Here is a 26617-nt window from a genome sequence, read left to right on the forward strand (position 1 = left end):
GGTCTTGCAGTCTCTACCGATGAGATGATAAACGTAAAGAACGCAGTTTGATTATATTTATTTCACCTTCATTCATATTTTCTCTATTATGTTTTATGCATTTCGCGATATTTGTCAAGAGTGACTAATAGGACTTTTATTTTGCCTAACCTAGCCTGCCCTGTTGTGTGAAGACCTCAGCGGAGTGCGCTGCACGTCAGAAGATTGAGGTTTTCTGTTTGTTCGAGGTGAATAAAATTATGCAAAATATCATTTTATTTTTAAACAAATGCACTACAAATAATTCAATATTACGGAAAATAGTAAATAATATCAGAAGGATATTGTACTATGAAGAGTAATTTTTGCCATTTGGGCTAATGTTTACGAGTTAACATTCATTTGTTGTCTAACGTTAAATACAAGGCAAAGCATTTAGGAATGTATGTTTTAAGTGTTTTTTAAAAGATTTTAAAGAAATATAACTTACACGTTCCTCTTTCCCATACAGTTCATATTCAATTCAATTCAATTCAATTCAATTTTATTTATATAGCGCTTTTCACAATGTGCATTGTTCCAAAGCAGCTTTACAGGAGCAAATAAGAAAAACACAGAAAGGTAAAACACAGCACAGTGCATGGTGTTTATAGACCAAGCAAGATCATTATAATAAATAATATCTAATAAATAAATGAATAAATAAATGAATAAATAAATGCAGTCTCCCGGTGAGCAAGCCAACACTGCACTGCTCTGCTGTGGCGAGGAACCCAAACTCCAATGCTGAATAATGGAGAAAAAAAAAACTCGGGAGAAACCAGGCTCAGCCGGGAGGGCCAGGGCCCTGTTGCATAAAGCACCTTAAGTGTAATTTTCCCTTAAGTGTGTCCTTAAGTATACCTTAAATTTTACTTAAGTTATTCTCCTATTGTCTTTGGTAAAGGAAAATCACCCCTTAAGTGTCATACTTAAGGGAAAAACTTAAGGTGCTTTATGCAACCGGGGCCAGGGCCCAGTTGCATAAAGCACAAGTATGACACTTAAGGGGTGATTTCCCTTTACCAAAGACAATTGGAGAATAACTTAAGTAAAACTTAAGGTATACTTAAGGACACACTTAAGGGAAAATTACACTTAAGGTGCTTTATGCAACCGGGCCCAGATCTCCTCTGACGTGTCATAGCTGCACTCAGTGACCCCGACCAAAGCCACCCAGCAACGTCCACGAAGAACAGGGAGAGCCCACGAGCCGCGACCCAGGAAGCCCCACCCGCCGAAACCGTGCAGGTCCAACCCGGTCCCATTCCGTGGTCAACAACAGACAACAGAGGGACAACCAGGGAAAAGTAGTAATGGCATAATTAACTTTATTCCTCTGTTGTCCGACATCGACCACAAAACAAGACCAACCAGACCAGACCCACACAGTCCCAACAAATGAAACGCCCCAAACCACAACCAACAAGCCCCCCCATTCCCTACAACACCCACCCAGCTACCTCCAATCAAAGTCACTGAGTGCATACATAACTTCAAACTGCTGTCGTGTGATGTAAGTTTAGCATTAAATACCAAGTATATTTATATTTAGTTGTGGAAGCAGCTAATCATCTGATGGAGTGTGTTGGTACTTACATAATATACTACTGGTGAAAAGTTAGTGATCACTTGACAAAAATGTTTATATATATATATATATATATATATATATATTCTCAAAATCTGTGAATCATTTTTTTCCCTTTAATATTTCCGCAAGCACTGAACATTCAGTAACGTGAATGTTATTGCTACTACTGTCCACTAGATGTCACTTTTCTTTTTACAACGTGTGGATGTTATAACAGGGAGCATGTCGTTACTTGGTGGATGCGGGTGTGTCGTCGAATTTAACATCACCTTAACTTAAAAGGCAGCGGTTCATATGATTGCAGCCCCTCTTTACAGCTAAATTTGTGCAATTTTGTTTGTTATATCTTAATTGTAAAATAACCTGTTCTGTTTCAATATACTCAAGTGTGTTTAAAGTTTAATATACAGGTTTGTGGCTCTTCATTTCATTTTTTAATTCACAATTGTAATGTGATATTTACTGATCTTTTTTTAGAAATATCTATGGTAATACGATTTGTAATAAATCTATAATCATTGACTCGAATCGAGAGCTTGTGAATTGGAATCGATTCGGATCTTTGACGTGGCCTTATATATATACAGTATATATATATATATAATATGTATTATATATCAAGGTAATATTTTAATAATTTAGGAATTCATGTTTGCATTATGTAGGTTGATTTTTATGTAGAAAACTTTAAATCACAAAAAAATAGCTTTTCACATGGCAGGGTCAAACTTGTTTGCCAGAAATGAAGATTTGATTTTGTTGTTAACATTAATGTTATTTTAAACTCCTGTGACTTCTTTGGAATACATTTTGAACTTTTAGTTCTGTGCTTGTGCTGCAAACTAGGGAAAAGTGTGCTGTGCATATACACATTTGGTGTATTTGGTTGTTAACAAGTGTTAATATAAATATCTTTGTATATTTTCACAGGTCTGTCTTCTAGTCCTATGTACTAAAATAGTATATCATATCATAGTCTTCAGTGAAGCCATTATCACACCAATTCATCTATAAATACAGCGAAGAAGCGGAAGCAGGAATCAGATCTGCTGTCACAACACTACTCCACTGTTCCGACCCACAGTTGTAATGATGGAGTGTGTAAAGAGGAGAGTGATGAAGAATCATGCACAATGTGAGACGAGGATACTGAGGAAAAAAACAAGTTAGTGTCCACTCTTGATGACTGCTAAAGAGCATAAGATTAATTCTGTTTTCTGGAGAAAGAAGTACTTAAACGATGAAGAACAATATTTACTGAATAATGCATTGTGAGGGTCATGAGTCATGACAGCGTTCACTTAGAGCCAAATAAGTTATAACAGAGGTGAAAATGACAAAAATTGTATCATCGTTATTTTTCTACACAGACATTGTTCATAGAATCTTTAGACATCTTTGTTGCATAAATTAAGTTTTCTTAATATCTATTTAGATTGCATCTTAACAAAACTTTTAAGTAAGCAGTACATTAACAACGATTATGTGTAGGTAAAGAATTTGTTTCCCCCAAATAAGGATTTGTTCCCCAAAATAATTTGATGTTGTTTACACAAACAATATTTTAATGATTTTTTTTGGACTTCGTTTACTTCATTTATAAAGCCCTATAGACTGTTTCATCAGACACGCGAGCGCCTGATCCCCAGTTAACTTCCAGTTTGTGTTTGGCTAGTGTCTAATAATATAACTAATTTAATTTGTATTATTATTTTAATGTACAATAATTGTATTAAATAAACGATTTGTTGAATTTTGTTGTATGTTCATTTTATATAAAAAACAATTTGTTGAATGGGTCTTGAAGTTTGGTCGCATTTAAAGAAACCGTATGGTACATTGACATCTAGCGGTTGAGATTGGTATCGCAGTCTAAATTCAAAATATTGGAGAGACAAGTTTAGCCAAGTAACCGTTCTTCTCGGTTTCTTTTGATTGTTATCAGAAATAATCGACAGCCACTCACAGTGTACTGGAAGTTCACAAAACTTATTTATCCAGAAAATCAGTTTTTAGCCAGGAAATGTTTACATAAATTGGTTAATTTGATTATAAGATTATGGATGATGTTAGACAAGTTGATCTATATTTCACTTACTGATAATAAAGTGCAGTTTACATTTTAATTTTTACATTAATTGTTGACTCTCTTCATTTTAGAGCTGATGGGAATGAAAGAGGAAGGTCAAGAACAACATTCTGAAAAGAAAGATGAACATCACCACGACGATTTCAAAACTATAGAAAATTCTTTCAGCTCCTCACAAACGGTTGAGAATTCCCCTCTGGAAAGAGGTGAAGACAATCTTCACAAAGAAACTCACGCTGGAGAGAGGCTATACTCCTGTCCTCAGTGTGGAAACAGATTTAAACATAAGAGAACCCTTAAAGGCGGGGTGTCCGATTTCTCTTAGCCGTTGTCAGGGCTGGACTTGGACGTTAATTTGGCCCTGCCATTTTTGACCATCTTCGGCCCTCCACCATTTTTGTCGACGGGTGGGGGGGTGGTGTGGGATGGGGGTTGTGCGAGTGGTATGTTGTGCTGCTGTCATTGCCTTTCCTGCATACATGTGCGATTCACAATTGCGTTCACGTTCCATGCATACGCGCCCGATTCACGCTTCTAATCCGTCCGTCTCTCTGGCCCATGCGTCCGTTTCGGCCCAAACAGTACATCGGCCCCGTGAACTAAGAAATGTAGTTATGGTCACGCACTCCCACTGGAGTTTCCCATTATGGGCATTTCGGTAAAAGTCTTCTTTATAAAAGAAAAAAAATCCTACGCAATATATACATCATAAAATGCCCGGTATGCCCGATGGCCAATCCAGCCCTGGCCGTTGTTGATGTTCAAATCACCAAAACAGACACACCCCACCCCCATCTTTCGCTTTCGTCAGCGCTCGGCTCGGCTAATGTCCGTCCTGTGCACTGTGCACCTTACTGCTGATTGGCTACAAGGTTGTTTTGGTACCCCGCCCGACTCAGTTGTCTAAAGCGTAAATCGGGAATCGGTTTCCCCGCCTTAATGTTCATATGAAAATTCACACTGGTGATGGGCCTTACACCTGCCCTCAGTGTGATAAGACTTTCCCATTTAAAACAAGTCTAGAGAGTCACATACGAGTTCACACGGGAGAGAAACCTTTCACATGCCCTCAATGTGATAAGAGTTTTACACAACAAGGACATCTTAAATATCACATACGGCTTCATACAGGTGAGAAGCCTTACTTGTGTCATCTGTGTGATAAGAGTTTCATACAGTCACAAAATCTCAAACATCATTTGAAATTTCACTCGGATGAAAGACCTTTTAGCTGTGATCAGTGCGATAAAAAGTTAAAAACTGCCAGGCTGCTAAACGGACACCAGAGGACTCATACCCGTGTGAAAGGTGGCATGTGCTCTGTGTGTGGAAAAGTCTTTCTGACATCCAGTTCCCTTCTGCAGCATCAAAAGATTCATACTGGAGAAAAACCTTTCAAGTGTTCATATTGTGGAAAGGGCTTTAAACAGACTGGCCACCTAAAACAACATGAAGGGATGCATACCGGAGAGAAGCCGTACCATTGCTACGCAAGTAAGAAACGTTTCAGACAATCACGCAGCTTGAAGGCTCATTTAGAAGAGACCTGTCCACACAGTGAACAATTCACAATTCAGGGCCTTCATCCCTACTGAATAGCGTGTATTATAAACAGTGTTGGGTGTAACTAGTTACTAAGTAATTCGTTACTGTAATTTAATTACTTTCCCCTTGAAAAAGTGAAGTAAGGGAATACTCTAATTTAATTACAGTTACTTATGATGTAATTGAACTAAATACTTTGTGTAGTATACAGTATGTGTGTGCAATAGTGGAATTTGCATCAAAATTCAGAGTCTAACTTTAAAATCCGTGCTTTAATGTATAATTATCACATTTTGTTATACATTTGCCAGTTAATAATACTACTTTGTGTAGTTTTATATGATTTATTTGAATGAATTAAAAGAGCCGTTTCATGTCTATCCTTGAATCACTTAAATAATCAAGGTTAATGTAGGATATAGAAAGTAATTAGTAATAAGTAATTAAATACTTTTGGGAGAGAGTAATTTGTGCAGTAATCTAATTACACTATTGAATATGTAATTAGTAACTAGTAATTAATTACCTTTTCAGAGTAACTTGCCCAACACTGATTATAAATTAGTATAGCCAAATTCTTAGTATATTCAAAAAGCAGTAGGCCTACGTGAGGAATACCTAGATGGTTTACTGCTTCTCTGCTTCTCCTGAGTTTGTCGGGCAAACGCTTTTCTATCCCGTGAGTGTCTGAGTGATATAGAATTGTATTGCATGTAGGTAAATTGTACGTGTTTAACAATACCTGAGTAAACTAATTTTCATGACCCCATAATAAAAAACGTATTTAATAAAACTATATAGAGCTTACCGTTTGAACAGTTAACAAGTAGGGTAGGTACTTTTCACAATACACAATTTTGGATGCAGGGCATATCTGTATGATCTATATCTCCATCATACATGTCTTTGTTAATATTCTTGAAGTCTGAATTTTGTTCATGGTGGGTATGATGCAGAGAAATTTATTGAGATTGCAGTTTTTATATATGAAAAAAAGATGACCCCAGACTGAAAATTGTCTTTTTTTCACAGTCAGGTCACTTAATTGATCTATTGCAGTGATTCCCATCACTAGTCTAGCACTGAACATTTTGTATGCCTCTCTTTTCAGACTTGCAATCTCTACCGATGAGCTGATACACGTAAAGTACACAGTTTGATTTGATCTTTATTTTACGTAAACATTCACCTTTTCTATTATGTTTTATGCGTTTCACGATTTTAGCCAAGAGTGACTAATAGGACTTTTATTTTGCTTTACGAAGCCTGTTTTGTGATGACGTCAGTAGAGTGCGCTGCAGCCCGTCCGACTGAAGGTGAATAAAACTATGCCAAATATTTTATTTTTACACAAATGCCCTACAACTACGCAAATGTTACGGAATATTAATGATAATTTTTTTATATAATATCAGAATGTTGTACTACTTTATTCTAAAGAGCTGAGCGTCACTTTTGTCCTGGCGCTAACCTTTGTTCTCTGAACACAAGGCGAAGAACTAAGATATTTATATACAAGTTTTTATTTGTTTTTGATCTTTCTAGTGAGTTTTCCTCACTGCAGTTCATTTTGTCTTTCTCACTGGGGTTTGTTAGGCAGTATTCTATTTAAAAGCTGTCGTGAAACAAGATCTATTGTGAAAGTTGCAAATAAATAAATTTGAAGTGAAACATAATAACACCTCTAATTACAGCCATATTGTCTTTAACATATCACATATCTAACATAGCTCAAATGTTTCTTTATACAAAAAGGTAGATAGATGGATATGTATTTTAGGAAGGTGGACCTCACAAAAGGTTTATCATATTGGTGGTCTCTGGCATCGAAAAGTTTCTAAACCTCTGTTGTAGACCACAGAGCAAACTGTATCATGTAATTGAGTAAGTAAGCAGTACATTAAGATTATATGTAGGTAAAGAATTTGTCATCCTGTCTGTGAAAACCAGGCTAGTCTTATAATCAAATTTTAAGAGAATGAGTGTTAATGTTGGAATTCATTATGATTTTGTTTGACATGGACTTACTAACTCAGTCAGTAAGTATTGAAGATATAAATGTGATATTTTTTTATATTTACATTATGTATGATGATTTTATGTGGAAAACTTTAAATCACAAAAATGCCTACCTGGGTTTTCACAGACAGGTTCACATTTGTTTGCCAAAAATGAAGGTTTGTTTTTATTGTTTGCATTAATGTTATTACTCCTGTGACTTTTTTTAATGCATTTTGAACCCTTAGTTCTGTGCTTGTGCTGCAAGCTAGGGAAAACTGTGCATGCTTTAACTCATCTAGGGTATTATTTGGTCGTTAACGAGTGTCAAAATAAAAATCTTTGTATTTTTCACAGGTCTGTCCTCTAGTCCGCTGCACTAAAATAGTATATCATATCATATACATTTTTCAGGGAAGCCATTCCCACACCAGACAGAGAAGAAGCCAAACAAGCAGGAATCACATCTGCTGTCACAACACATTCTTCTACACCACTGTTCTGAACCACAGTTGTAATGATGGAGTGTGTTATATTGAAGAGTGATGAAGAATCGTGCACAATGAGAGATGAGGATACTGAGAAACAAAGAGGTTAGTGTCCACTCTTGATGACTGCTAAAGAGCATAAGGATCATTACGTTTTCCAGAGAAAGAAGTACTTAAATGATGAACAACAATATTTACGGTGTAATCCACTGTTTTGTAAAAGTGGAACAAAATTACCATTTTTACCTGAAGCCAAACAACAGTAAATGAAAAACGGGAGTGTTAATATTGTGTTTTTACAATTGGAAATGGGTTTGTCTGATCTGTTAATGCCAATGGTGACAGTTCCAAAAAAAGAACCTGCTATTTTAGACCAAATGTATCAAATTAGAAATTTTCCCCAGTGAAGTTGGGTTGATTGGACACGGAATGACTCATAAAGTTTAAACCATGCTTTGGTGGCTCTGCCTATAAAATCATTAAAGCTGTAGAATATGAAAATGGAGGATTTGACTTACAGATTTAAAATGAGATGATTTTATCTATACCTCACAGTCTGATATTAAATTGGGGTTTCATTTGACATAAATTGTTGACATGTTGTTGTCCTCAATTTAGATCTGATGAGAGGGACCGAGGAAGGTCAAGAACAACATGAAAAGGAGGATGAACATCAGCACCACGATTTAAAAACGAAAGAAAGTTCTTTCAGCTGGTCACAAACTGATGAGAATTCCCCTCTTTATAGAGCTGAAGAAAAACAAGTATTTTCATGCCATCTTTGCTGTAAGACTTTCTCACAAAAAGGGCGCCTAACACATCATTTGAAGACTCACGCAAGAGAGCCTTACACCTGCCCTGGACAGAGCTTTTTACAAAAAGTGGATCTTAATCTTCGCATAAAGACTCATGCTGGAGAGAGGCCATACTCATGTCCTCAGTGTGAAAAAACTTACAGATATAAAAAGAACCTTAACAAACATGTATTAAGTCACATTGGTAAAAGACCCTTCACATGCCCTAAGTGTGGAAAAACCTACACAAATCAAGGGAACCTTAACCAACATTTAGTAAGTCAAAACTGTGAGAGGCCCTTAACATGCCTACAGTGTGGTAAGAGTTTTTCACAAAATTCTTTTCTCATTACTCACATGAAGATTCACACTGGAGAGAAACCTTTCACGTGCCCTCAGTGTGGTAAGAGTTTTCTAAACCGAGGAGGGCTTAAGACTCACATACGAATCCATACAGGTGAGAAGCCTTTCCCGTGCCATCTGTGTGATAAGAGTTTCACACATGCACAAAGTCTCAAACATCATCTGATGATTCACTCGAATGAAAGGCCGTTTAGCTGCGATCAGTGCGATAAAAAGTTTATTGCCCTGGCGCTTCTAAAGAGACACCAGAAGACTCATACAGTGTCAAAGGTGGTGCATGCTCTGTGCCTGGATTTTTCTGACAGCCAGATCCCTTCGGCAGCACCATAAGAACCTTACTGAATACAACAGGTGCTGACAAAAAGGGCTTTAATTAGTCTTGGAACACGATGGAATTCACATCGGAGAGAAGTCGCGCCACTGTCACACCTGTAGGAAAAGTTTCAGACATAGTATCACATAGAAAGTGCTGTCTGCAAAACGCGAACAAATATCAACTTCAGGTTATGGGTCCACGCATATGATGTGAAATGCAGATAAATATGATGATGAAATTAGTGAGGTTTGTTAATTATAAATATTGTACAGAATTGTGGTTTCTGTGTTGGGGTGGCTGTACTAACAAATTTGCATTTGTTCAATTGTTCAAATGTTTAGGCCATTTAAATAGCAAGAAATACATAGATGGTTTACTGCTTCTGCTCATGTTATTTTTAGTATGCGATACCTTTGTATGAGGATCTCAGTGATGTAGCCTACCCAAAATGTATTACTTGTGGTTAAATTGTAATTACTCTAACAACATCTGCAAAAATGTCATAATTTGCTAAACATCACAGGTGATCGAACATACGGGTCACATGACAGTAATACATGGTGGGCGTACTATGTCTGGAGTATACTGCACTCACTCATACTATAGTCTGAACTTGAGCGTATCTCCAAACATAGTCAACATTTTATCAGTTTGCTGTGTTTATTAATAGAGTGAAGTTTGTTTTAAAGGTAAAATACTTAAATGACAACATTCACTTAAAAGATTAGAATCTGATCTTGAAGCAAAATAATTATGTTAATTTTTAATGTATTTTAGCATTTAATTCAGACAAAAATGTACTTTCTATACACATACTTAACTGCAGGCACTAAAATGTATTTTACTGTCTCTTACTTTCATATAACCAGTCAAAAAAAAAAGTCCTGTTATTTTACTTTACTGAAGTTGAGAATCACGGAATTGCTCTGTAAGGTTACAAGCTATAGGAATATTCATATGTTGACAGCATGTGTTTGTGAAAACTACTTTAATGGAGTGTATGTTTGTCTGTAGCTCAGTTTTATTAATTCATAAATAAGTTTTATTAATTGTGTTGGTTAAATAAGACAAGATAGAGACATACTGATGTGCCTACAGGGGAAAAGAAATAACACATTTTCATTACATTTTATGACAAATGAAAGATGTAATTTTAATCTTATTTGTGAACAGATGAAATACTTGGTCCACTTGTATAATTTAAAGTTACTACAGTTACATTTAACTAAATAATTATTTTTTATTTAGCCTACAATAACAATTACATTTAATTATCTCTGTAGTTCTTACCATTGGTGATAGATTTGTGAGATGGTAAATAACTAGAAAATATGAAATATATTTTTAAATTTCATTCATTGTCCCATGTCCTATGTGCGTGCAAATAGTCTGTTTATCCAGAGTAATTTTAGGTCTGCTGTAAATTTTGACTACAGCTTTTAATTTATAGATTCTTTATTGTCAGTAATCGATGCATATAGAATATTTGGGCCTGAATATATTTACTTTACAAAAAACATTCGCCTTTTGCACGTACATTTGATTTGTACATGATAGTTTTCTAGGGATTTCACGATTTTGAACATAAGGTAAATTGAGGGTCTTTTATTATGCTTCACGTAGCCTGTCGTGTGGTTACGTCATACAGAGTGCGCCCGTTCTCGCTGTGAATGAAATATTTTTTTCTCCGAGTACAAGTTGAAGGAAGAACAACGAGATTACTTTTTAGTTATTTCAGGTGTGTATTGTTATTAAATCTGTTGTTTTGTGTGTGAGCAGCAGACCACCAAGTGTGTTTTTGCATACTACAAACTGCAACGCGATATATTTGAAATAATCATGAACGAGTAGTTCAGAGTATGTGTTGTTGGAGACCATTGTTGATTTATTTTCTGAAGCATCGGGTCTCCATTTTAAATATGTCTGAATGGGAGCTTATGCCCATTCATACTTCTAATCATACGTCTCTATTTTATATATATATATTTTTTTATTATGTTTTTTTCTTATTCGTCTTCTGTGTCTATGTCCCTTTAAACATTTTAAATGTTAAATGTACATTGTATGCCATTTTGTTGTGTAAATGTGTAATATTTTGTTATTTCAATAAAATGAATAAAACCTTTTTTTCAGAACATGTTTCCCATAAATTAAGATGTTTACACTCATCCATAAGACTTCGTATGGAAGACATTTTGAACTTATGTTCAAAACTGTTTATTTTCTAGCTGTTTTATGAAAAAAATATGTCTAATTTTCATTTGTAAATGTGGGCTTTCCCCAAATCCACAGTTATATTCTCAATTAATAAATGTAAATGAAAATGCACACAGGTTATTAAACACATAACTGATTGTTAACAGGTGTCAATATAAAAATGGTTGTATATTTTCTCAGGTTAATGTTTCATTTATGTACTTTTGTAACATTTTACTTTGTTCATTTTAGAACTGATGGACATGAAAGGTGAAGACCACAACTAAATGGATGATGAACATAAGGCCCTACACCTGCTCTCAGTGTGAAAAGAGTTTTGTCAGTAAAAGGCTCTATAGCTGCCCTCAGTATGGAAACAAACGTTTAGTAAGTCACACTGATAAGAGGCCCTTCACATGCCCTCAGTGTTGTAAAAGTTTTTTTTACAAAAAGGATAGCGTCCCATCTAAAATGCATTCAGAGAGACACATACGAGTTCACACTGGAGAGAGACATTTTGAGTGCCCTCAGTGTGAGAAGACTTTTACACAACGAAGACATCTTAAGTCTCATTTACAAACTCATACAGATGAGAGGCCTTTCTCATGCCCTCAGTGTGAAAAATGTTTTACACAAAAAAGAAATCTTAACTCTCATATACAAATTCATACAGATGAGAGGCCTTTCCGATGCCCTCGGTGTGAAAAGAGTTTCAGACGTGAAAGTCATCTTAGTCACCATATGATAACTCACACGGGCCAAAAGCCTTTCTCGTGCCCTCAGTGTGATAAGAGTTTTACAAAACAAGGACATCTTAAGGATCACATACGGATTCATACAGGAGAAAAGCCTTTCTCGTGCCCTCAGTGTGAAAAGAGTTTTACAAAACAAGGACATCTCAAGGAACACATACGAGTTCATACAGGAGAAAAGCCTTTCTCGTGCCATCTGTGTGATAAGAGTTTTACACATAAGCAAAGCCTTAATTTTCATATGAGTCGTCACACAGCCTTAAATATGCTCTCAGTATGATAAGACAAAGATGCATTGAGAGAAACATACGAGTTCAAACCTTCCACATGCTCTCAGTGTAGTAAGCTTTACTGACCTGTGTTGGTCATGCTGAGGGGCCTCCTCTAATTACTAAGATTTCAATAGATAAATTCTTTTTAAATAAGACACTATTAAATCATATCTGTCGGTTACACTTCTGACTGTAAGAAATAATTTCTTATCATCATGTTGTGGGAACGAGTCTCTTAGTTTGGGTGAGACAGCCAAACAGTTCAGCATTGAGACTCGTTTGTGTGCATGAGTGCATGGTTGCAGGATGATCATGAGAGGAGAAGAAAGTCACGAAGTACCCATTAAAGTGGTGACCTATGACATGCTCTGTATGACACTGCATACAGAGAGAAGCCGCACCACTGCCGTACATGTTGGAGATGTTTCGGACAAACACAACTTGCAGACTCACAAAGGAAAGTGCTGTCTGCAAAGATTGACTTTATGAGCCTTAATGTCCAAGCATGTGTTTTTTTTTATTTGTTTTAATGAGTGGTGAAGTTGTCATTGTTTGTTAATGAGTGTTCTTTCAGCATATTTGTATTAAAATAAAATGTATTGAAAAATGTCATGTTTACATCCTCTCTTCAGATATTTTCTGGTATATTTCTGTTTGTTAACTAGAGATGCGTTTTCAGATTAATACACATGTGTTGCAATACTTGAAGGCTAATACCTGCTGCTGACATACTGCAACTATACAGTTTATTATTCCCCATTCTATCAGTGTTTTAACATCTTATTTTTATGGCAGTTTATATCATTTATTTACATTTTTAGCGTTTTAATAAACCTATGCTTTGTTTTCTAATTTTCTAAACGATTAACTATAATTTGTGTTGTCAAAGTGATTTATAGACTTTAGAAATTAGTAACGAGCAGGGCTGGGCAAAAATAATCGATTAATCATTTTTTAAATGCGGTCGATTCAATATTGATTCTCAAAAGTCGTGAATCGTTTTTTTTCTTTCATATTTCCGCAAGTAGGAACATTCATTAACGCAGGCCGGGCTCCAGATATGAAATGAAAGGTGGGCAAAGTGATTTTCCAGGTGGGCGGAGGGGCTGGTAGCTAAATATATATATATTTTGCCCAAACTATTTACTAAAGTAAACAAACTATTTACAAAATAACTATTTCGTTTTTTTAATTATTCTTACGTCTAGTATTAATGTTGTATATTTTACTGTTACATTCTTATGCACTATAGGCTATATTTAGCCTACATATTTTTTTACATTTACATTTATTTTACAATTTAGTAACTTTGTATTTGATGAAAACATAAAAAAGAGCTATTCATATCACTATAATATTCACAGCATTAACCTTCTGCTCATCTTAGAGAATTCTGTCACAAACTCATCCATGTCCAGTCCATGTGTTATTGCTTTTCATGAGCTAAAAGTCCAGTTTTTTTCCCTCTCATGAAGCATTGTGCGGCGGAATGGTGTTATCACCCGTCGGGTGAACCGCTAATATTTGATGTAACGGGTGGAATAATTATTTGTGTGTCATTTGGGGTTCGGGTGCGGGTCTATATACAGCATATATATATGCAATAAAATGAGAATTGTAGCCAAGCAACTGATGGACAGGAGCTTTCTATACTTAACTGCAGACGCTAAAATCTATTCTACTGTCCCTTACTTTCATATAACCAGTCAAAATAAAAAGTCCTTTATTTTCCTTTACTGAAGTTGAGAATCACGGAATTGCTCTCTCTGAAAGGTTACAAGCTATAGGAATATTCATATGTTGACAGCATGTGTTTGTGAAAACTACTTTAATGGAGAGTATGTTTTATGTAGGCCTAGCTCAGTTTTATTCATTGATAAATAAGTTTTATTAATTGTGTTGGTTAAATAAAACAAGATAGAGACATACTGATGTGCCTATAGGGGAAAAGAAATAAAACAATTTCATAAAATTTTATGACAAATGAAAGATGTTGCAAGATGTCATTTGAATCTTATTTGTGAACACATAAAATACTGTATCCACTTATATATTTTAAAGTTACTACAGTTACATTTAACTAAATTATTGTTTTTTTAATTAGCCTACAATAACAATTACATTTAATTATCTCTGCAGTTCTTACGATTGGTGATAGTTTTGTGAGACGGTAAATAACTAGAAAATATGAAATATGTTTAAATTTCATTCATTGCCGCATGTGCTGTGTGTGCAAATAGTCTTTTTTTCCAGAGTAATTTTAGGTCTGCTGTAAATTTTGACTACAGTTTTTCATTTATAGATTCTTTATTGTCACTAATCGACAAATATAGAATATTTGGGCCTGACTACTTTACCAAAAACATTCGCCTTTTGCATGTACATTTGATTTGTACATGATAGTTTATTTTTTCTAGGGATTTCACGAGTTTGTTCATAAGGGAAATTTAGGGACTTTTGTTATGCTTCTCGTAGCGTGTCGTCGTGTGATGACGTCGTACAGAGTGCGCCCGTTCTCGCTGTGAATGAGTTAATTTTTTTCTCCTAGTACAAGTTGAAGAACAAAGCGATTACTTTTTAGTTTTTCAGGTGTGTATTATAAAATCTCTTGGTTTGTGTGTGAGTAGCAGACCACAAAGTGTGTTTTTGTATACTACAAACTGCAACGCGGTATAATTGATATAATCATGAAAAAAGAGTAGTTCAGAGTATGTGTATTTGTTAATTCTGGTTATTTGATGCCTAATTTGTTTGTACATTGGTTTCGAAAAAAGAGTATGTGTTGTTGCAGACCACAGCAAACAATAATCATGTCATTGCTCTAAAGTAGGCAATACGTGCAGATTATATGAATTTACAGAATATGTTTCCCCAAAATGAAGATGTTTACACTCACTCATCCACAATACTTTTTATGGAAGACATTTTGAACTTATGGTCAAAACTGTTTGCTTTCTAGCTGTTTTATGTAAAAAATATGTCTGATTGGGCTTTTCCCAAATCTACAAATCTTATATGCTAATTGAATAAATGAAAATGCACACAGGTTATTAAACACATACTGATTGTTGTTAACAGGTGTCAATATAAAAATGGTTGTATATTTTCACAGGTCTGTTCTTGTAGTCCTTTACACTAAACAAACATCATATCACACAATCTTCGGTGAAGCCATTTACTCCCCAATTCATCTATAAATACAGCAGACATCACATCCGCCGTCACACTCACAACACATTCTACTTCTCTACTATTCTGGCCTGCTGTTGTGGATGATGGAGTGTGTTTAAAGTGGAGAGTGATGCGAATGAGAGCTGAGGATACTGAGGAACAAAGAGGTTAGTATCTACTATATGTGATGATATTAAAAAAAATGACATTTTAATAGACTAATAATCAAATTTTGATTACATTTTATATTAAATTGAGGTTTAATGTTTCATTTATGTATTTTTTAAAACAGTACTTGGTTCATTTTTGAACTGATAGGAGTGAAAGGTGAAGACCACAACTGAATTGAGGATGAACATAAGACCCTACACCTGCTCTCAGTGTGAAAAGAGTTTTGTCAGTAAAAGGCTCTATAACTTCCCTCAGTATGGAAACAAAAAAACAAAGTCACACTGGAGAGAAACCTTTTGCTTGCCCTCAGTGTGATAAGAGATGTACACAACGAGGTCATCTTAAGGATCATATACGAATTCATACAGGAGAGAAGCCTTTCTCATGCCCTCAGTGTGAAAAATGTTTTACACAAGAAAGAAATCTTAAGTCTCATATACGAATTCATACAGATGAGAGGCCTTTCCCATGCCCTCGGTGTGAAAAGAGTTTCAGACGTGAAAGTCATCTTAGTGACCATATGATAACTCACACGGGCCAAAAGCCTTTCTCGTGCCCTCAGTGTGATAAAAGTTTTTCAAAACAAGGACATCTTAAGGATCACATACGAATTCATACAGGAGAAAAGCCTTTCTCGTGCCATCTGTGTGAAAAGAGTTTTACACATAAGCAAAGCCTTAATTTTCATATGAGTCGTCACACAGCCTTAAATCTGCTCTCAGTATGATAAGACAAAGATGCATTGAGAGAAACATACGAGTTCAAACCTTCCACATGCTCTCAGTGTAGTAAGCTTTACTGACCTGTGTTGGTCATGCTGAGGGGCCTCCTCTGATTTACTAAGATTTCAATAGAGAAGCTTGACCACTGCCATGCATGTGGGAGAGGTTTCAGATGAGCACACAACTCGCAACAGCCTTGCAAAGAAAAGTGGTGTTTGCAAAGAGAGAACAAAGATCAACTTCAGCCAAGGTCCAAGCATGTGTTTTTTTTATTAATTTTAATGCATTTCCCTGAGTGGTGAAGTTGTCATTGTTTGTTAATGAATGTTCTTTCAGGATATTTGTGTTAAAATTAAATGTATTGAAAAATGTCATGTTTACATCATTTGTTTCAAATATTTTCTGGTATATTTCTGTTTGTCAACTAAGGAGAGATGCTTTTTCAGATTAATATTTAAAGGCTAATACTTGTGTTGACATAGGCTACTGCAACTACAGTTTTATTATTCCTTATTCTATCTGTGTTTTAACAACTTATTTTTATGGCAGTTTACATCATTTAATTATTTTTTTGTAAATGTTGTGCTTTGTTGTCTAAACTATTAACTATAATTTGTGTTGTCCACTTGATTTATAGATTTTAGAAATTAGTAACGAGTCCCCTTTTGTTTAACTTATTAGTGTTATTAGTGGCTACTCTGTCTGAAAGATTTAAAGCTATCGTGATATTCATATGTTGACAGCACGTGTTAATGAATACTACTTTAATGGAGTATACGTTTTAATTAGCTCAGTTTCATTAATTGACAAATAATGAATTATGCTAAGACAGACAAGATGAAGACATACTGATGTGCCTACTACACTAAAATAAATAATGCATTTCCAATCAATTTTGTGACGAAAGATGTTGCAAGATGTTATTTTAATCTTTTTTGTAAATATATAAAATAATGTGTCCACTGATATAATTTAAAGTTACTACAGTTACATTTACATTTACGCATTTGGCAGAAAAGCAGCTTACATTGCATTATCCTATACATTTGTTTCTAAGTTTGTGCAATCCCCTGGGATCAAAACCACGACCTTGGCGTTGTTAGTGCCATGCTCTTACCAGGAGCTACAGGAAAGCTTTAACTAAAAATATTAGTTAATATTTAACTAAAATACGATTTTTTATTTTAACAATTACGTTTACTTATCTCTGCCGTTCTTATGATTTGTGATAGTTTTTTGAGACGGTAAATACAACATGTAACAGAACATAAAATAAAAATATGTTTATTTTTATTCAGTGTCGTGTGTGTGTGTGTGTGTGTGTGTGTGTGTGTGTGCGTGTGCGTGTGCGTGTGCGTGTGCGCGTGCGCGTGCGCGTGTGCAAAGTTTTTCATTTATAGATTCTCTATTGTCACTAATCAACAAATAAAGGATACTTGGACCTGAATATATTTATTTTACCAAAAGCATTCATCTTTTGCCATGTACATTTTATTCGTACATTATAGTTAATTTTTTCTTAGGAATTCACGATTTTGCACATAAGGTAAATGAAGGAACTTTTATTTTGCTTCTTGAAGCCTGTCGTGTGGTGACGTCATACAGAGTGCGCTGGTTTACGCTGTGAATGAAACGATTTGAACAAGTTGAAGAACAACGTGATTACTTTCCAGTTATTTCAGGTGTGTATTCTTATTAAATCTGTTGTTTTGTGTGCGAGTACCAGACCATCAAGTGTGTTTTTACAAACTGCAACGTGATATAATTGATAAAACCACGAAAAAAAGACATGTTGAACAGAGTAGTTCAGAGTTTGTGTTGCAGACCACAGCAAACAGTAGTCATGTCTGATGTGAGCAGTACGTGCAGATTATATGAATTTACATAACATGTTACCCAAAAAGAAGATGTTTACACTCACCCATAAGACGCATTTAGAATTTATGTTCAAAACGGTTTACTTTCTTGCTGTTTTATGTTATCCTACATGTAAACATGGGCTTTTCCCAAATCTAACATCATTATTTAGCTCGTTTACAAAGGTTAAATGCTCTCTTATTTTTAAGTCGCTTTGGATAAAAAAATCTTCTAAATGAATAAATGTAATACACATGTTATTTAACACATTTAGTATAATGATTGTTAACAAGTTTCAATATAAAAACGTGTGTATATTTTTACAGGTCTGTTCCTGTAGTACTTTACGCTAAACAAACATCATATCAAACAATCTTCAGTGAAGCCATTTCCTCCCCAATTCATCTATAAATACTGCAGACATCACTTCTGCCGTCACAACACATTCTACTACTCTACTATTCTTATCCACTGGTGTAATGATGGAGTGTGTTTAAAGAGGAGAGAATCATGCACAATGGCCCTCATTCATCAAACGAACGTAGGAACCAGCGTACATCCGAGCGAAAAAATCTGCTTACGACAACGCTCAGGTGCGATTCATTAAACTTTCGTATGCGTCTAATTCCAAGTTGATAAATGTGGCATCTGAAAAGAATCGTCATTTGAATATTACGCTTGTTAAACTTTAGGTTCTCGTTGAAGTTTCTTTCTGTTCTTGGATCACTCTTCAATTAATCATATCAAATTAATAAATGAGTTTGATGTTGTGAGAGAATGTTCTCAGCAGATCTGGGAGCGAGAGACACTGACACAAGTGTAGTTGCATCAAGCTCGTTTATTTCCTCCAAAGAAGCATGCTATATAATATAGAGTACAGAAGAGCACGCAGGAAATGTCTTCAAGCAATCGTATGTCTAGGTTTCATCTTATAAGTAAATAAGGTAATAAATGACAGCCTTACTGTCTTACAAAACAGGAAAATGTTTTAGAGGATAGATCACACTCGGTGACCTTTAAGAGGCCTTGCCTATGTTCATTAGTGCGGGGAGCTAAAAAATCTAACAACGCCCCTATTCATTCATGAATTAGAAGTCCTGCCCCCAGACTTTACGACATGGAGAAACGAAACCCGACAAAGAAACGGAATTTTTCCGAAATGGAGATTGAAACGCTAACGACACAAGTTGGAAATCACAGCCTTGTACTATTCGGGAGTTTAAAGAGTGGCATCAAAGGAGGTCACAAGAAAGCAATTTGGAAAAAAATCACTGATGTGGTCAACAGTGTTGGCATAGAGAGCCGAGCTCCAGCTGAGGTTTGAATTTTAATTGTTACTCATAAAAGACATGACCCATAACATTGTATCATTGCATTAAACAGTAATGCATCAATGGTTTATAGTACTCCAAAAATTCTTATATTTAGGTAAAGAAGAAATGGTCAGACTTGAAGCTCGCTACCAAAAAGCGTGTTGCGGTCCTGAAGCGCAGCACGGAGACTGGAGGAGGCCAGCTAGACTCCAGCCTTGTTCTGACGCCAATCGAAGAGCGCATAGCTGCTATCATCGGCTTGGCCTCAGTCTGTGGGATAAGTGGCGGAGGAGACACAGACGCACCAGTTTCCGAGCAGGATGAAGGTAAAAATCAAAAACACCTTGTAGATTGTGTGGCTGAATATTAGTAAAGACATGGATGCATTGTTTTAATTATTTTATTTATTTTTGATTGACCAGAGCATAGCACCAGTGGTGTTCAGCCCCCATGTGCAACAGAGGCAGCCCCACAAAGACAGGCAAATGGTGACTCGCAGCGTGTGACCTCCATCCCCCGAACTGGTACAACACCGCTACCGTGGGTTCTGATGGCGGAAGTCCTACAAAAACAGACCGAAATGTGTCAGTTAATGTCAGAAATGAATAGTTCACTCTTTGCAATAAATGACACGCTGAAAGAAATAAATGACAACATAAAACGTGCCTCACATACATAATAAACCCTTCTTTTAACCACCTGTATTGTTTGAATTCTATACTTACAAACTTGAAACGCGTAGTGACTTCTTTGTATGGCCCTCACTTGGGGCTGTGCTGGGCAAGGTTCAATGTTATGCAGAACCCCACAGGCCAAGACGATGTTGCAGACCTTCTCCGGTGTATTAAGCAGAGTCCCCCCAGCTGACCAGAGACGGAGCCATCTGCCCTTTAATAGCCCGAAGCATCGCTCCACTGTTGCCCGTGTCCGTACTGTTGAACCTGCGTTCCTGCTCTGTTAGAGGGTTTGCCAGTGGGGTAACCAGGTACTCTGTGAGGGGTTAACCCTTATTACCATTTTTAGCGACTGTTTTGGAAAATGAAAGAATCGTGTGTGCCACCAGGCAACCATGTTCAAGAGGGACAGTTTGGCATGACAAATTACCTGCACGTTTATGGAATGGAAGATTTTGCGGTTGATGTATGCGTAGTCGTTCATGGAGGGTGGCTTCAGGCACACATGGGTGCAGTCAATTGCACCAGTAACCCAGCAATCTCATGAAACTCTTAATCACAGTTTGCTGAGAATTGTCAACTGGTTTCTCTCCTTAAATAGGGTTTCGAACTGTTGCATAATTCAATAAGAAGATGCCTTGGTAGGCGAAAGCGACTTAAAAGCCAGTCGTCACTCTCAATAAGGAGATCCCTACGGTCATGAAAAACCCTCTTGCGTCTTAGGGGCACATAGAGGTCTTCCAACAAAGCGAGATCTGACATTTTTGAGATTTGAAATTTGTTGAATTTCTTGTTACATAGGTGATGGAATGAGAACCTAACCAATCACACCGCAAGGATGTTAGTCCACCCATTGCTTTCAATTGTTTAATTGTATTTGCTTTTAATTATGTCTTATGTTCAGAGCTGAAATCTTCAGGACCGTCGATCTCCAGGAGCAGGGTTGGTGACCACTGTTCTAAGATAACCAACGGTCAAATAACAGCTTCCATGACTTTAACATCGGCTGTGAAAGCTGTTCTGTGAAACACACTGATATTGTGTGTGTGTGTGCGCGCATACCTCTAAAACACTTCTATGAAACGTCCTTTGAAGTCCTGCTTGCAAATGTCTCCTAGTCAATCTGCATGTTTTATTATCCAACTAGGGTCCAATATAAAGATGAAAAACAAACACTTCTGTTATTAGTGTTAATTAATATAACCGGTCTGACCCAATCGGTCCGGAGTCATTTCCCTCATCATAGTAGGAAAAAATTGAGATTTCTAACAAAGATTGACATTTGCACATGCACTAGCAGACCTCCGTTACACTTCGATCGATCCGCATGTTTTTAGCTGATGAAGTGAAGTTGACGCCATTACTGTTTATTGCTAAAAGCCAAAGTTTATAAATACAGTGCACTGAGAGGGGGACCGACCAATCACAACAGCCTGAGAAGCAGAAGCTCGCTTATATGGTCTGGGTGGGACATGTTCAGACACACGCTCTGAGTGGGGAACCAATCACGACAGACCGGGTCAGCTTTACCAATCAAAGCGTTTCGGAAGGAGGGACTTTATATAAACCAGAAAAAATCCAGTCGTTTTGTGAGAAGAGGGACAGCGGTGAACAATAGACTTGAAATATAAAGCGTTTTTTGAAACTGGAAACATAAATATCCACTGTTAAACACCCAAAAAACATAATCAAAGCTTCAAAAACAGCAAAAGAATGGCCCTTTAATAGTCTCAGACGTCACGCCCACGGACCGTTGGCTAAACGTCTGATGCATAGGGCACACTTTTCTGGAAATACTTCAGCACGTTCGAAGTCGTCATCTGATTGGTTGAATTTCTCAAGATTTCCGAGAGACGTGTGTGTCGCGTTCTTTAACGGTCCGCATGGAAACAACCCGAAGCCGTCTGATCTAAGAAGTAAGCTGCCGTGTTTACAACGGTTGCTATAAGAATTCATCACGATCGACTAAACGCTTAATTCTTCAAAGTATGAGAGATTCATGGTCATTGATGTTTCTGTTAACTTTTGACACGCCCGTTAATGTATACTGGACTGTTACTGCGGGGACATTTCCACGCCTCTAAACATGACGCAGAACAAAACGAAATGTGATTGGTTGCTTTACCTGTCAGTCATATGGCCTCTTGGGCGGGCCTTGGCCAAAGAAAGCCGCGACAAGTTCCAGACCTTCAGTATGAAGGAAGTAATCTACTATATTTGATGGTATTAAATTTAATCGACTAATAATTCATTTTTGATTACATTTTAGATGAAATTGATGTTTAATGTTTAATTTTAGGTAATTTTTTAACACTTTGTTCATTTTAGAACTGATAGGAGTGAAAGGTGAAGACCACAACTAAATGGAGGATGAACACAAGGCCCTACACATGGTCTCAGCGTGAAAAGATATATTCAGTAAAATATATCTTAACATGCCCTTAGCGTTCTAAGAGCTTTTTTTTTTAAATGGTAGCGTCCCATCTAAAATGCATTCAAAGAGACACATACGAGTTCACATTGGAGAAAGACCTTTCCCGTGCCCTTACTGTGATAAAGATTTTCAAGATATAATTTTATTTCTGAGCATGTAAAATACTGTATCTAGTATTGCACTAGTATACTTTAAAATGAGTACAGTTACATTTAACTGAAAGATTATTTTTTATTTGAAGAATTACGTTTAATTATCTCTGCTGTTCTTACGATTGGTGAAATAAATATATTTTTATGTTTATTCAGTGTCGCATTTGGTGTGTGAGTGCAAATAGTCATTCTGTTTTTCCAGAGTGATTTTCGTTCTGCTGTAAATCGTGAGTAAGAAGCTTTTCACATATAGACTCCGTATTGCCACTGATTGACAAATATAGAATATTTGGGCATGAATATGTTTATCTTACCAAAACATTCACCGTTTGCATGTACATTTTATTTGTATATGGTAGTTTATTTTTTTCAATAGGGATTTCCCGGTTTTGTATGCAAGGTCAATTTAGGGACTTTGATTTTGCTTCTCGTTGGCTGTCGTGTGGTGACGTCATAAAGAGTGCGCTGGTTCTCGCTCGCCGTGAATGGAACGATTTTTTTGAAGAACGAGATTACTTTCCAATTATTTCAGGTGTTTATTCTTATTAAACCTGTTGTTTTGTGTGTGCGCAGCAGACCACCAAGTGTGTTTTTACATACTACAAACTGCAACGCGATATAATTTTGTAAATAATCATGAAAAAATACACGATAAACAGTAACGTTAGTTCAGAATATGTGTTGCTGACCACAGAAAACAGTAATCATGACATTGTGATTGATGTCTTAGTTTAAAATTATTTAGTTTGCTATATATATTTCCTTTATTTATGTTATGTATCCCCTTGTATATGTGCATATCTTTATATTAAATATATAAAAAATGATCATGACATTGCTCTGAAGTAAGCAGTACGTGCAGATTATAGAATGTTTCCCCAAAATAAAGATGTTTACACTCACCAATAAGACTTTTTATGAAATACATTTTGAACTTATGTTCTTCTGGCGGTTTTATGTTAAAAACATCTGTGTCTGTTTTTCCGTTTTCATTTGCCTCAGCCTTAATCCTACATGTACACTTGGGCTTTTTCCAAATCTACATTTATTATTTAACTTGTTAACAAAATGAACACGTTATTTAACACATTTAATATAACGATTGGTAACAGGTGTCAATATAATTTTTTGAATATGTTTACAGGTCTTTTCCTGTAGTCCTTTACGTCAAACAAACATATCACACAATCTTCAGTGGAGCCATTTCCTCCCCAATTCATCTTAATACAGCAGACATCACATCCGCCGTCACACTCACAACACATTCTGCTTCTCTACTATTCTGGCCTGCTGTTGTGGATGATGGAGTGTGTTTAAAGTGGAGAGTGATGCGCAATGAGAGCTGAGGATACTGAGAAACAAAGAGGTTAGTGTCGTAATCACTGCTAAAGAGAGGCAATTATCTACTACATTTGATGGTATTAAAAATGACAATTTAATTTGACTAATAATAACATTTTGATTACATTTGATATTGAATTGAGGTTTAATGTTACATTTTACGTAATGTTTTTTTAAACATATTACTTTGTTCATTTTAGAACAAGAAAGGTGACGACTGCAACCAAACGCAAGATGAACATAAGGCCCTACACCTGCTCTTCAGCGTGAAAAGAGTTTTGTCAGTAAAATAAATCTTAACGCTCTAAGGCTCTATAGCTGCCTTCAGTGTGGAAACACTTACAGGAATATTTAGTAAGTCACACTGCTAAGAGGCCCTTCACATGCCCTTAGCGTGGTAAAAGTTTTTTACAAAAAGGATAGCGTCCCATCTAAAATGCATTCAGAGAGACGCATACGAGTTCACACTGGAGAGAGACATTTTGAGTGCCCTCAGTGTGAGAAGACTTTTACACAACGAGGACATTTTAACTATCACATACGGATTCATACAGGAGAGAAACCTTTCTCATGCCCTCAGTGTGAAAAATGTTTTACACAAAAAAGAAATCTTAGGGATCATATACGAATTCATACAGGTGAGAGGCCTTTCCCATGCCCTCGGTGTGAAAAGAGTTTCAAACGTGAAAGTCATCTTAAGGATCACATACGAATTCATACAGGAGAAAAGCCTTTCTCGTGCCACCTGTGTGAAAAGAGTTTTACACATAAGCAAAGCCTTAATTATCATACGAGTCATCATCACACTAGTGAAGGGCCTTAAATCTTCCCAAGTTTCAGACAAACACACAACTCACAACAGACTCAAAGAAAAGTGCTGAACAAAGACCGACTTCAGCCTTTAGGTCCAAGCATGTGTTTTTTAATTACTCCCAAAATATTGAGTGGTGAAGTTTCAGGATGTTTGTTTAAAAATTGAGTGTATTGAAAAATGTCATGTTTATACCTTTTTTGTTTTTAGATCTTTTCTTTTTGTTTACTAGGCGGTTAGCTTTTTTCAGATTAATAGGCTGCATGCGTGTAGCAAAACTTATAATATTTGTGTTGACATACTGCTACTACAGTTTTATTACAGTATTCTTTATTCCCTTATTTTTTATGTCCGTTTATATCTTTCATTTACATTTTTGTAAACGTTTTAATAAATATTGCTTTGTTGTCTTAACTATAAACTTTAATTTGTGTTGTCCACGTGATTGTTTAATTTATTAGAGTTATTAGTGGCTACTTTGTCTGAAAGGTTACAAGCTATCGTAATATTCATATGTTGGCAGCATTTGATTCTGAATATTACCTTAATGGAATATACTTTTTATGTAGCTCAGTTTTATTAATTGATAAATAAGTTGTCGTTAAAAAAAGATAGAGACATATGTGCCACTACTGTAAAAGAAATTAATTTTGTGGCAAATGGAAGGTTTTGCAAGATGTCATTTTAATTTTGTTTATGAACTTATAAAATACTTTTCAAAATGGTTACAGTTACATATAACTAAACTTTTATTTATTTTAACAATTACATTTAACTCCACAGTACTTACGATTGGTGATAGTTTTGTGAGAGGTTAAATGATCAAGAATATAAAATAAATATATGTTAGAAATAATAAATATAAAAGAAATATACTGAATATACATTCTATTCAGTGTCGCATGTGCTGTGTGTGCAGCCTGTTATTTCTAAGTATTTTCGGTTATTAGCAATTGATGTACTCTGCTGTAAATCATCACTAAGAAGCATTTCATATCCATATTGTCATTGATTGACAGATAAAGAATATTCGGGCAATAATGTGTTTATTTTACAAAAGTATTCACTTTTTGTGTGCACATTATATTCGTAGATGATAGTTTATTATTTAAGGCATATTGGACAAAGTAAATTCAGGGACTTTTATTTTGCTTCTCGTAGACTATGTTGTGATTACGTCACACAGAGTGCGCTGTCTCTCGCTTTGTCCCTGACCCAAATGGCGCACTTGCGGTCTCGTGGACTTAAATTGCGCGTTCTCGCCAAGTCTATGAGTCCGTAGGGTGTCCCATTTGTCTTTTAAGCGCTCAGAAGTCTGCTCGCGAGCGCCTCCTTTGTGCCCTCGATGCGGTCTTCGGCGAAGCTCGCATTGAGTGAGACTCCACTGAAGTTCCCTACCCAGGAATCCTTGCGAACGCCCAATCACAGAACGGATGGGAGGAGTGTCGTGGATGACATATACGTAAACATGACGGATACATTTTTAAATGTATGTTTTGATAAAATTCTAAATTAATTTATTAATTAGTTACTTATTCATATTATT

General features: G+C 36.0%; 2 protein-coding genes and 2 long non-coding RNA genes across 5 annotated transcripts; all 4 read left to right on the top strand.

Moving 5' to 3' along the window:
- The first annotated feature begins 6520 nt into the window (after window positions 1-6520).
- LOC130558701 (gastrula zinc finger protein XlCGF8.2DB-like) lies at window positions 6521-9584 on the top strand. 2 transcript variants are annotated; one of them, XM_057341269.1, is made up of 3 exons: window positions 6521-6562; window positions 7602-7837; window positions 8351-9584. In XM_057341269.1, the coding sequence occupies exons 2-3, from the start codon at window positions 7762-7764 to the stop codon at window positions 9217-9219; spliced, it is 945 nt and encodes a 314-aa protein (XP_057197252.1). In that variant the 5' UTR covers window positions 6521-6562; window positions 7602-7761; the 3' UTR covers window positions 9220-9584. The 2 variants fall into 2 exon arrangements, with proteins under 2 accessions (XP_057197252.1, XP_057197263.1); XM_057341280.1 differs by having other exon boundaries at window positions 6522-6562; window positions 7659-7837.
- A 5331-nt stretch (window positions 9585-14915) lies between these two features.
- On the top strand, window positions 14916-17747 carry LOC130558714 (uncharacterized). Its single transcript, XR_008963480.1, has 3 exons — window positions 14916-15014; window positions 15538-15763; window positions 15889-17747. It is a non-coding gene; the product is annotated as an uncharacterized LOC130558714 (long non-coding RNA).
- A 327-nt stretch (window positions 17748-18074) lies between these two features.
- Window positions 18075-20378, top strand: LOC130558707 (myb-related transcription factor, partner of profilin-like). The gene is made up of 5 exons (XM_057341291.1): window positions 18075-18171; window positions 18673-18939; window positions 19439-19664; window positions 19775-19985; window positions 20082-20378. Exons 2-5 carry the CDS (start codon window positions 18857-18859, stop codon window positions 20336-20338), a joined length of 777 nt encoding a protein of 258 aa, XP_057197274.1. The 5' UTR covers window positions 18075-18171; window positions 18673-18856; the 3' UTR covers window positions 20339-20378.
- A 2985-nt stretch (window positions 20379-23363) lies between these two features.
- LOC130558718 (uncharacterized) lies at window positions 23364-25693 on the top strand. The gene is made up of 3 exons (XR_008963482.1): window positions 23364-23451; window positions 24064-24285; window positions 24461-25693. It is a non-coding gene; the product is annotated as an uncharacterized LOC130558718 (long non-coding RNA).
- Window positions 25694-26617: the final 924 nt, after the last annotated feature.

Source organism: Triplophysa rosa, linkage group LG1 (assembly GCF_024868665.1).
Source record: "Triplophysa rosa linkage group LG1, Trosa_1v2, whole genome shotgun sequence".
In the NCBI taxonomy this organism is placed as follows: Eukaryota; Metazoa; Chordata; class Actinopteri; order Cypriniformes; family Nemacheilidae; genus Triplophysa; species Triplophysa rosa.

Coding starts and splice junctions, on each gene's coding strand:
- LOC130558701 (XM_057341269.1), top strand. CDS start 7,762: ATGATGGAGTGTGTTATATTGAAGAGTGATGAAGAATCGTGCACAATG. Junction 7,838..8,350: donor GGATACTGAGAAACAAAGAG/GTTAGTGTCCAC, acceptor TCCTCAATTTAG/ATCTGATGAGAGGGACCGAG.
- LOC130558707 (XM_057341291.1), top strand. CDS start 18,857: ATGCACAATGGCCCTCATTCATCAAACGAACGTAGGAACCAGCGTACA. Junction 19,665..19,774: donor AGAGCCGAGCTCCAGCTGAG/GTTTGAATTTTA, acceptor TCTTATATTTAG/GTAAAGAAGAAATGGTCAGA. Junction 19,986..20,081: donor AGTTTCCGAGCAGGATGAAG/GTAAAAATCAAA, acceptor TTGATTGACCAG/AGCATAGCACCAGTGGTGTT.